At 37.2% G+C, this 12,635-nt stretch overlaps 1 protein-coding gene across 2 annotated transcripts in view; it reads left to right on the top strand.

Annotated features, from left to right (window-relative positions):
• Positions 1-12,635, top strand: part of TAF1B (TATA-box binding protein associated factor, RNA polymerase I subunit B) — a 106,814-nt gene that overhangs the window by 81,734 nt on the left and 12,445 nt on the right. For both annotated transcript variants that reach the window (XM_004373069.2, XM_023728264.1), the window contains 4 exons: positions 511-688; positions 1,480-1,526; positions 6,032-6,122; positions 11,593-11,663. In XM_004373069.2, the coding sequence (XP_004373126.1) occupies positions 511-688; positions 1,480-1,526; positions 6,032-6,122; positions 11,593-11,663 (387 nt within the window). The remainder of the gene's footprint in view (positions 1-510; positions 689-1,479; positions 1,527-6,031; positions 6,123-11,592; positions 11,664-12,635) is intronic.

Raw genomic sequence — 12,635 nt, 5'->3', positions numbered from 1 at the left:
AGTCTCATATTATTCAGTCTTGAGTAATAGATGGAGCCCGTGCCAACGTCTGATTTCCTTGGGAAAGCAGTGCATCTAGTTAAGTGCACGTGGAGGGCCTCCAGTGTGCTAGCCATGGTGCCAGCACCAAGTGTTCATTCCCTAGAGAAACTCTTGATCTTAGAGGGGAGTTAGTCTACACCAATTGGTGTAGAAACAGACAAGAGACATGTGTGAAACAGTAGAAAAACTGAGGAGTGGCTGCATATTAACTCAGTGCCAAGATGTGTCATATAAACAGTAGCTGTTTCAGGAGGTCAAAATAGGAAAAAGTATGCCTTGCCAAGATTCTACCCATATTAGTTTTTCTATACAGATACCATTTTTTGTTTTACTTTTTCACAAAATGTATGTCTCCAAGTTCTAGCTTAGTACCACATTTTAAGATAAAGTTTTTCTTAAAGGTATACACATTGGTACAGTCTAGTTAAAATAATTTAATTTACATTATACTGTTTTGTTCTTCAACAGATGAAATGCACAATTTAACCTGCCAAGTGGTAAAACTAACTGGAATAGGAGAAGTGGATTTTCTGACATTTGATCCTATAGCTAAAATGGCAAAAACTGTTAAATATGATATACAAGCTATAGCTATCATTATAGTAGTATTGAAACTTCTCTTTTTATTGGATGACAATTTAGAATGGTAAGTGTGTGTCTTAATTTTATGAAAAGTAACACTTTATTGTACTGATCTTAGTTTTAAAAAGCTAAGGAAAAATAATTTTAAAAAATAATTATGGTGCTTTTTCCTAATTATTAGAAGTTAAGGAATCCATATTTAACTCAGTAGAAAATGGAGACTCTCCATTGTTATAAAATATTGGCTAGTAGTAACAGTTACTTCTTATATAATGTTTTGACTCACGCTATCTTAGTAAGTTGTTTGTACTGTTTTATTTCTGTTTTTTAGGTAGATAAATATATTTGTCATTGTTTCACTGACTCCTGAGTTTTAAAATATCATGCATAAGTCCTAAAGAATCATTTAGCACTTTATTTATATATGCCTTTAGGCTCTTGGGCCCCTCGTGGTGCAGTGGTTCAGAGCTCGGCTGCTAACCAAAGGTAGACAGTTCGAATCCACCAGCTGCTCCTTGGAAACCCTTGGGGCAGTTCTACTTTGTCCTGTAGGGTCACCGTGAGTCCTGTGAGTCGGAATCGACTTGACGGCAATGGGTTTTAGGCTCTTCGCACTCCGTGTCTCTCAGGGATTATTATAGAAAGTAAAGGAATCTTATAATGTTACCTCCCAAATGCCAACAAAGAATGGCAATGTTCATAGTATCCTCTTCCCTCTTTCAGTGATTGCTTCGTCATTAAAATTTGGTATCAGTTTCAAGTACTGTTCTATACTTTTCTTTCAGAAGAATTCAAAGTTTAACTTTCCAAATAAGGAATTTCTAAATGAATTAACTCGTTTGTTGTTACCTGCAGGTCTTTATCTAATCTTGCTGAAAAACATAATGAAAAGAACAAAGAAGGTACTTAATTTTTTATCAAATTTAAAGTGATTGTAAATGATGGATTAAAAGATGAAGTAAATGTAGGGGGAAAAACTTTGAAAAATATACATGTAGACATATACATACATACATACATAAATTGTATACGTTGTACCAGGATTTTATTTTCATATAATGATCTACTTATGTATCTGGACTACTAAAGAATCTTCACTGACTTCCTTCTGTGTGTGTAGTATAGACTAACCTGCTTTTTTATTCCCAATTTCTACTCACTAGCCATACTAGACCATGGGTTTACTGGCAGTTTTTTTTTTTTTTTTACCGTCCTGTCTACTCTAATGCTTTCAGCTTTTGCTTATGCTGGTCCCTGTACCTGAAATGCTCTTTCCTTATTATCCCCTAAACCCCCTTCAGTGCCTGGCAAATTCCTCTTCATTCTTGAAAATGCAACATAAATACTACCACTTCTACCCACTCTTCACACTCACTCCCCACCTCACCTTTTCCCAAATCAGAAGTAGTCACTCCTGCCACAATCACTCCTGTTCAAACTTCTGTTATATGTTTAGCACATTGAATTTTAACTAGTGGCCTAAATACGTATTTTTACGCAAATAAAGCACACCTACATTTGTTTGCCAACCGCGCCCTCCCCCTCCCCCCGACTCCCCTGAGGCTTTTTCATAAGCGCCACTATGCCAGTCTTTTTTTACATGTTGCTATTAAAAAAAAAATTAGCATAGCACACATACAAAAATACCTCATAGGGAGAGGGTGCGGTTGGCAAACAAAGGTAGAGGATACACATTATTTGCGTAAAAATACAGTATATCTTTCCCTAATACCAAACCAAAAAACCAAACCCACTGCCGTTGAGTCAGTTCCGACTTATAGCCACCCTATAGAGTTTCCAAGGCTGTAAATCTCTACGGAAGCAGACTGCCACATCTTTCTCCCAAGGAGCCACTGGTGATTTCGTACTGCTGATGATCCCTTTAACCACTGCACCACCAGGGCTCCTATCCCTATTAGATTGTTAATATTTGTAAAATGTTTAGAAGAATATCTGCCATATAGTAAGGATTATATAAGTTACAGAAAGACATATAGATAGATTTTGAGCTTCTATGTCTTTAGCCTCATCTATCCTGAGACCAGAGGAACTAGATTGTGCCCGGTTACCACTACCAGCTGTTCTGATGAGGGACACAATAGATAGTCCTGGATAGAATGAGAGAAAAATGTAGAACAAAATTCAGATTCCTAAAAAAGGCCAGACTTATTGGACTGGTGGAGACTAGAGGAACCCCTGAGACTATTGCCCTGAGATAGCCTTTAAACTTGAACTGCAGCCATTCTCAGAGGTCACCTTTCAGCCAAATAATAGATTGGCTCATAAAATAAACAATATCACCCATGAGTACTGTGCTTCTTTAAGTAATCATTTGTATGAGACCAAACAGTCAACATTTATCCTAAAGCAAAGATGAGAAGGTCAGGGGTGGGGCACCGGGAAGCTCTTTCTCGTTGTTAGGTGCTGTCAAGTTGGTTCCGACTCTAAGTGACCCTGTGTACAACAGTATGAAACACTGCCCGGTCCTGTGTCATCCTCACAGTCATTGCTATGTTTGAGCCCATTGTTGCAGCCACTATGTGAAACCATCTCATTGAAGGTCTTCCTCTTTTTCACTGACCGTCCACTTTACTAAGCATGATGTCCTTCTCCAGGGACTGGTCCCTCTTGATAACATGTCCCAAGGACATAAGACGAATTCTCGCCACCTCACCATCCTCGCTTCTAAGGAGCATCTGGCTGTACCTCTTCTAAGACAGATTTTTCATTCTTCTTACAGTCCATGGTATATTCAGTATTCTTCGCCAACCTCATAATTCAGATGCATCAGTTCTTCTTTGGTCTTCCTTATTCATTGTCCAGCTTTTGCATGTATATGAGACGATTGAAAATACCATGGCTTGGGTCAGGCACACCTTTGTCCTCAAAGTGACATCTTTGCTTTTTAACATTTTAAAGAGGTCTTTGGCAGCAGATTTGCCAATGCAATATGTCGTTTGATTTCTTGACTGCTGCTTCCTTGGACATTAATTGTGGATCCAAGTAAAATGAAATCTTTGACAACTTCAGTATTTTCTCTGTTTATCATAATGTTGCTTATTGATCCAGTTGTGAGGATTTTTGTTTTCTCTGTGTTGAACTGTATCCATACTGAAGGCTGTAGTCTTTGATCTCCATCAGTAAGTGCTTCAAGTCCTCTCTACTTTCAACATGCAAAGTTGGGTCATCTGCATATTACAGGTTATTAATGAGTCTTCCTCTAATGCTGATGCTGCATTCTTCTTCATATAGTCTAGCTACTCAGATTATTTGCTCAGCATACAGATCGAATACGTACGGTAAAAGGATACAACCCTGACACACACCTAGATTCATGGAAACAGAACAATCAGAATGGAAATAATGAGAATGCTGACGCATTGTGAAAAATGTAACCAATGCCTTTGAACAGTATGTGTAGAAATTGTTAAATAGTGTCTTAGTCATCTAGTGCTGCTGTAACAGAAATACCACAAGTGGATGGCTTTAACAAAGAGAAGTTTATTCTCTCATAGTCCAGTAGGCTATAAGTCCAAATTCAGGGTGTCAGCTCCAAAGGAATGCTTTCTCTGTTGGCTCTGGAGGAAGGTCCTTGTCATCAATCTTCCCTTGGTCTGGGACCTTCTCTACACAGGAATCTCAGGTCCAAAGGATACACTCTGCTCCCGGCACTTTCTTGGTGGTATGAGGTTCCCGTGTATCTCTGTTCGCTTCTCTCTTTTATATCTCAAAAGAGATTGGCTTAAGACACTATCCAATCTTGTATACCTCATCAGTATAACTGCCGCTAATCTACCTTATTAGATCATAGTGATTGAATTTACAACACATAAGCAAATCACTCAGATTACAAAATAGTACACAATTATACAATACTGGGAATCTTGACCCAGCCAAGTTGACAGATACTTTTGGGAGACACAATTCAATCCATGACAAATGGGAACCAAATTTCTGTGTAAACTTTCACTAAAAACACAAGAAGACGTTATTTAAAAAATATGTCTTTAGTTTCTAACCTAGTGATTGGCCTAAGAGCAACTCCATGAAGTTTAGTAAATAAATTCAGTTCTAATTTCTAACTTGTTCTAACTAGAATTTATGTTCACTGGTTTTAGGAGCTTGGATTTAATGATAGTAATCAATTCGTGTGTTTTTTCCAGAATATATGCAAAATAAAATAGTTCTTTCTGCACATTGCACTATAGCTCCTACATAGAAAGAAAGATTGAGCTAGTTATCTACTGACGCCCCTTCTAATACTAAAAGTTCACAGTAGGCTGTGTAGACAATTAGAGTAAGCAAAGCACTTTGACATATATCTTCTCTGTGGTCCTCAAAATAAGTCTATGCTGTCAGCAGGACAAAGATTACTGTCTCCATTCTCTCTGCTTCCCCTGCTTTCCGCCTTCCCCTGCCACCCCCACATCATTGATGAGGAATTTGTGGTTTAAAGAAGTTGTGAGTTACTCAGGGTTACAGAACTTAATTGTTTACAGTTTTTCTTTATCCTTATAGTCCTTTCGGTAGTTTTCTTTTCTCTGTGGCTGTGTGGCATACAAGGCCATATCGGATTAACTGATGATTATATTGGCGAGTTGAGGAGATTTTTAATTAGCCATTGAAAGATACTGTTTTCATTAGAGTATGTAGCTTTTCATTTAGCCATCTTCCTCCTATCAGCCTTCCTTTCTTGTAACTCCCTCATTCTATAATCCTCTTCTCTGCTTTACCTTTTCATTTCCCTTTTTTACCTCCCTCTTCTTCCCATCTCCCCATATGGATTGAATAAAGGGTTAAGAGTGAATTATTATACTTGATGACATTCAATTCTGTTGCCTCTCTAACCTCCACATCTTGAACACACACTCACTCTAACTGTCCAGTGCAGTCTACTTTTTTGCTTATCTAGATTCTTTGGGTTAGGATTATGAAGAACAGGAATAGGGTTAATGAAACTAGAAGTGTGGCGTCAACTACTATAGTACTATTTCACACCTTTATCAATCATTTGTTCCTTGGTTTATGTATATTTCAAACATGTTGGCGCACACCACATGCCAAGCACTGTGCTGGGCACTGGGTTTGGGAGGAGGAGTGTAGTGACAAGCAAAATGTGTCTTGTCTTCTCAAGGATGTTATAATCAAGTCTAGGGGAAACAGACATGCAAAAAGATTATTTCCGTATAATCTAACTAGGGCCATAATGTAGGTAGGAACACAGGAGGGAGTGATGGATTGGTTGGGAGAATCATGTCAGAGTATGGAGACAATTACTCTACCTGTAATTTCCAAAAGCTATTGTCCACGTGTTTGGCTATGTCACTGAATGAAGATTCAAATGAACAATGTATATCATGATAATGTAATTTATTTGGTTAATATTCACGGATTTCTTTTCTTTCAGATAAGCCATGGTTTGATTTCAGAAAGTGGTACCAAGTTATGAAGAAAACTGTTGATGAGAAAAAACAAAAATGGGAAGAAGCCAGGGCCAAGTATGTTCTCTTCTAGTTTTGGATTCACCTACTTTCTTTCCGAGTCTGTTACTTTACATGTGGAAGCTGAAGTTTCATCAGTATAGACTCATCAGCATTGTGACTTTTTCCCTGGAAATATTAACCATACATTTTAATTAACTTTACTTTTTAAGATTACTATTAACTAAACTCCAGATGTTATTATTTGGATTTTACCAGTGTTTCCATTAATGTCATCTTTCTGTTCCAGAATCCAATCCAGGGTACCACACTGTATTTAGTAACTAAATTTTTATAATTTGCATGAGTCTCATCTGGGTTTCCAACACTCCCCCCCTTCCTCTTTTTCAAAGTTGGTTATTTCCTGTCTATGCTTCCCAGTATTACAAAGATTACAAGTGTCAGCCTGTGACATATGTAATTAGAACGTTCCCCCAAAATAAAGGTCCCTATGAAAATCAAAATAAAAGAAAGCAGACAGAGGGTATATTTAATTCAGTCAGTCTCACTTTTAACTTTTTTTCTACTCTCATTCTGATGTAGGTTGGTTATGGTAGAGTAGAAAGAGCATAGCTTGAGAGACAGACAGTGCTGGCTTTGAATCCTGATTGTATAACTAGCTGTGTGACCTTGGGCAAGTTACTTAACCTCTTAGCATCAGTTCACTGAAATTTAGTTCGTTCATAAATTTTCAGAGACACCATCTCATATAGTATAGGGTACCTTGCCATTGCACTCTGCTGCCTATTCTTAGAACTTTGAGTCTCTATAAGACTTTGAAGAAAGGGTTAACATCTCTTATTTTTATGTAAATTTTCAGTAGTACTAATTTGATCAGATATTTTTATATCCTTTGAGGAAAATCAAGTTTCTTTAAATTAGTTAAGATGATAATTTGGTCAGCTGCAATTTACTCCTCAGTAAAGTAGGGATAATAAAGCCTACTTACATACTCTTCTAATTAAGAACTAATTTTCAAGTTTCATAGGTAAAACTAGATTATTTTTCCTCTAAATTTAAGAGAGCTCTGAAATAGACAGACTCCTAGGGTGGATAAAGCACTATGGGGAAGAAGATCCTTGCCAAAAAGGGGAGAAGGGAACAGTTTCTCCCTTTTCAGGATTGGCACACACTGATAAAGGAGACGGGGTGAGAGGGGAACTTACTCTGACAGCCTGTGGATCCCCAGGAAATTGGGTCCTTCCTCTTCCTTGTCCGAGAAGGAATGGCTCTTCAGCCACTCAGTCTCAGTGGGTACAAGAGTAGCACCAAGAACAAAAGTTTGTTCTGTTGTCTTAGGTTATCTTGGTGAAGTGGCCATTGGGCCTTCATTTTTATAGTGCCAGCTGGGGTTAGTCCTGACTGACATTGAGAGGCCAGGTGTTCAGGGACCACACTACCCAGGCTTCTCAGTGGTGACTTAAAAGCTTTCATTAATCCAAATCAGGCAAACTTCAAAATAGCCGTTGGAGCCCAAATTCAGATTGTAGTGTTACAGTTAATTGCTCATCTAAGGCTTACTGACTTTTAGCTACCTTAGGGGAGAATTTAATGACCAGAAACATAAGTCTAGTTACAAAATGGCATTTTCCAGGGAAATAGCAGGCCTGAGGAAAGGGATTGCCCAGGGGATCCATTATCAAGATCTTACTTTATAGTGTATGTGCCCCAGGCTAAGTGAGATAACATGTAAATCACCACAAACTAGAGCTTGAGCACAAAGCCCCAGCGAGTTATCTATCTCTTCCACCCTATTCCACCCATTTTTGACATAAATTTCTAGTTTTTCTTTCTCTGTTCTTCTGGATATCCCTTCCATGTTTGTATCTAGACTATATAAAGGCTATATATAGTATCTAGACTATATATAGACTACAAAATATATACAATATCTAAAATATCTAGACTAAATAAAGAATTCTCATACAATAATAAAACATTCCAATTTTAAAAACAGATGAAAGATTTTAATAGACACTTCACCAAGGAGATAGATGGCAAATAGTCACATAAACAGATGTTCAGCATCATTGATCAGTAGGGAAATGCAAATTAAAACCACAATGAATATCATTGCACACTAATTAGAATGACTAAAAAAATGATAATAATAAACTGATCATACCCAGTGTGGGAACGCAGAATGATACAGCCATTTTGGAAAGTTTGGCAGTTTGTTATAAATTTAAACGTATACTTATCATACTAGTACTTTTCACTTCGTCATATTTACCCTAGTGAAACGAAAACTTCACCTAAAAATCTGTACGCAAATGTTTATAGTGGCTTATTCATAATTGCCAAAAACTGGCAACAACCCAAATGTGAATGGATAAACAGACTGAGGTACAACCATACGGTGGAATACCATTCAGCAATAAAAAGACCAAACATCTGATACACCCAGCAGTATCGTGACTCTTAACTGTATTGTGCTGTATGAAGGACTCAAAAGGCTGTACACACTATATGATTTCATTGATATGACATTCCAGAGAAAGCTAAATGATAGGGACAGAAAATAGATCATTGGTTGCCATGATCTTGGGATGTGAGGGGGTGACTTTCAGGGGACATGCGGGATTTTTTGAAGAGATAGAACTGTTCTGTATATTAATCATGGTGTTGATTATGTAACTATGGGTTTGTGAAAACTTGCTGAACTGTACACTGAAAAAGGTGAATTTTACTATATGTAAATTATGCCTTAATTTTTAAAAGTACAGAAACAAATCATAGAGACTGGAGGGAAGCATACAGATAATTTATAATGTAAGGACTTTGTGGCACATCTCTGTTTTTGTAGTTTTGTGTAATGGAAGAGGTAAGCAAAGTAAAGTAAATCTTTGAAGAAGCTTTGTTTTCAGAAGGGGTATCCAAACAGTTAATTTTAGTTTTGTTATTTTAGATCACCTTTACCATTCTATATAGGGTCGCTGTGAGTTGGAATCAGCTTGACGGCAACGGGTTTTACCATTCTCTGGGCATATGACCCAAGGAAGTAATAATCCTTCCTTGATTATAGCATAATTGCTACCTGTGTAAGGAGCCCTGGTGGCACAGTGGTTAAATGCTCAACTGTTAACCGAAAGGTTGGCAGTTCGAACCCACCAGTGGCTCTGTGAGAGGAAGATGTGGCCATCTGCTTCCACAAAGATTTCAGCCTTGGAAACCCTATGGGGCAGTTCTACCCTGTCCTATAGGATCGCTATAGTCGAATTTGACTCATCGGCAACAAAGTTTTCTTTAATACCCTGGGATTGGGATTAGACTGTTAGGGGAACTTTTTTATTGTTTGAGATTTTTTATCCTGAGTATGTTGTTACTTTTATATTTTAAGAAAATGTGTAATAAAAAAAAGCTATCTTGCAGAATCAAAGACTCATTTACACAAGATTAAATGACAAGTTCCTTGATGTATTTTAAATGTGGTATGGTTCACCAAAATTTAGTTCACACATAATGTTCAGGAAAACCATCTCCTGTATAACACTGATTACATCTTTAGTGATTAGAGAAATTTCATTTCTGTTTTTAACATTTTAAATCACCGTGAGCATCCAAAATAAAAAGTTAACATCTGTCTTATATAAAGTGATTTTACTGATTTGAGCAGATGTTTTTTAAATCCTTGGGAAAAATCTCAGTTCTTCAGATTGGTTTAACTGATAATGTGCCATCATAATATTACTAAAATGTATACTTTTTATATGCCTTTTCTTTCCCAGCATTAAAAAGAAATGATGAAAAATTACCAATTATGGAATACTATCAATTTAAAAATTAGAATATTTGTATTTTTGGCTTTCTAATCTTTACCAGCTTCTTTTCTAGAAAGTTCACAGTTACTTGAGTATCTACTGGCCAGGCACTTTGTCAAGCACTGATGATAATTACTTCTAACAATTGTATAGGATTTAAAGACCTTTTCACATGCATTGTTATCTATTCCTCACAACAATCCTGTGTAAGTAGGAGACACGTTTAGAGATGTTAAATTCATCTGTTCGTTTATTTCCATTCATTCTTCAACAGATATTTAAATGAGTCCCTACTATGTGCCAGTCACTGCCAACACTGGGAATATATAAAAGACTGGGACATAGTCTCTGCCTCTGAGAATGTCCATAATTTGTCAGAATTCACTCAAGGCCATACCACTAGGAAGTGGCAGAGCCAGGTCCTCAGATTCAGTGCTCATCCCCATGTACCACAGCACTTCTCAAAATAAGAAAAGGGCCAGAAACCAAGAAGATGTTGATATTTTTAAAATTAATCCTTTATTTTTTTGAGCAGTTTTAGGTTTACAGAAAAAATGAGCATAAAATACAGAGTTCCTGTATACTCTCTCTCTTCTTGCCCACAGTTTCCCATTATTAACATCTTACATTAGTGTGGTACATTTGTTACAATTGATGAACCAATATTGATATAGTAGTATTAACTAAAGTTCGTAGTTTACCTAGGGTTCACTGTTTGTGTTGTACAGTTCTGAGTTTTGACAAACGCACAATGTCATGTGTCCACCATTACGGTATCTTACAGAATAGTGTCATTGCCCTAAAAATCCCTTGTGTTCTACCTGTTCATCCCACCCCCTCTGTCCCCCTGTATTTGTTTGTTACTATAAGTTATGGAAGTCCTTTACTTTAGGAAACTAAAAAGTAATGAAAATGAGTCTAAAAGTGAACATTGAGCGCTATCTTTGTTCCAGAGCAGCATTGCTTGCTTGGCAAAGTTTAGCAATGACTAACTTCTAGATTTATGCTGAAATCTAGAACTAGAACCAGAAATGTAACATGTCACTTACCTTTGACCTGGTCATCCCAAATCTAGAAGAACCCCAGATGACTCTTGGTCTTTGTGACCTGGAGGGGGGACCCACAGGGTCAGATCAATCCAGGATCTTCATTTTATAGTGGCACCACCCTGGCCGGCATTCTCTAGACAAGAATTGTTTGGGACTATTAGAACTATGTCTTGCTGAAATCTAGATCTCTATTCTTCATTCCCATCAGGAATAGGATAGATTTCCAGGGGTTTAGTACCAGAGAGATGTTCATCTAACTAAGAGTTATCAGAATCAGAAGTACTGCTAATTAGTCCTCAGCAAAAGGGCAGTTGGAGCAAAGACAAGGAGGAACAATTATTTCATAGGTGTCTTTATAAGAATGAGCAGCAAGGAATTTTATGGTGAGGGAAACCATCTCCATGTTTCTTGTATAATTAATAGTTTCTTTAGGATCTTAGTCATTTTGGAAGCTTTTGGGAGAGGTACCTCGTTCTATTGGTCTGCTCTCTCATTCAGTGCTACTTGCCTATGTCTAGACTTAAGCTCTAGATACGTGTGTCAACAGACCATTCTAAGCCAGAGCTGTTACAGTGAATATCAGGAATTTCACGTATTACTTCAGAGAAATTGTTCTCTGAAATGCATTTAAGTTCATTTCTTCTCCATCCTGCTCCAGCTTCTGTTCTGTTTGCATAGGTACCTGTGGAAAAGTGAAAAGCCACTCTACCACTCATCCATCGACAAATCAGTAGTATATAAAAGAAGAGGTGAGTTTTCTCTTGTTAATGCCAAGTAACGAAACAGTTGTAGAAAAACTAAATATCTTGACTTGAAAAGTGAGTACGTAATTTTTCTTACTTCTTTAAAAAATGTTCCAGAGCTCGTACACATCCAAAGGAACATCATCTCTTTCAAGATATCTCCATAGGAATTCATCTGTTTATTTCAGTAACATGACATTATTCAAAATAGAGCTTAAGTTCTCACCAAAATCTAAAATCCTATTTCTGTGACTTATGGAACTCTTTGGAGAATTGCCTTTAGATTGTCTTGTCCATTCTTTTTAACTATTCTCAGTGTCTATAAATGTTTTAATTTGGTGGATATTAACTTTTTTAATAACCAGAAGTTATTGAAACCAAGTGTCTTGAATAAAATTGATTACCTGAAGAAAGTACTTTTGTGTTGAAAAATGAAGAATAGCTTCAAAGTAGTTTTCTTGACTGGTTCATAAAATGCAATAGCCCCTTATTTCACTCAGAGTAAAATCTAAGTCCTGACAGTGGCCTACAAGGCCCTATGAGATCTCCTTCCCTTATTGCACCCTAGTTATGTTGACCTCTTTGTAGTTCCTCATGCATCCTTGTAGATGTCAGGCACACTCCTGCCTAGCGTCTGTGTACTAGCTGTTCCCACTGACTTGAATGATTTCTCTTTCTCTCTTCCTCTTTTAATTTTTTAACCTGCCTGGCTAACCCACTCACCTTCAAGTCTTTACTCAAATACCACCTGTTTCATGAGGCCAACCCTAACCCTGCTACAACCTACTCTCCCCTCTGCCCCAGCACTTCTAGTCTCCCAGTCCCCCCTTCTTTTTTATTTTATTATGGTAAAATATGTACAATAAAAAAATTGCCATTTTAAAAAAGTTGAGAATTTAGAGGGTTAAAATGTTGTGGGGTTGTTAACCAATGTCATAAAACAGCATGTGTGTTACTGTTACATGAGAAACTATCTGT

The sequence above is a fragment of the Trichechus manatus genome, unplaced genomic scaffold, assembly GCF_000243295.1.
Source record: "Trichechus manatus latirostris isolate Lorelei unplaced genomic scaffold, TriManLat1.0 scaffold00023, whole genome shotgun sequence".
In the NCBI taxonomy this organism is placed as follows: domain Eukaryota; kingdom Metazoa; phylum Chordata; class Mammalia; order Sirenia; family Trichechidae; genus Trichechus; species Trichechus manatus.
Note: the sequence above shows the minus strand (reverse complement) of the source record. Positions and strands in the feature narration are given on the sequence as shown.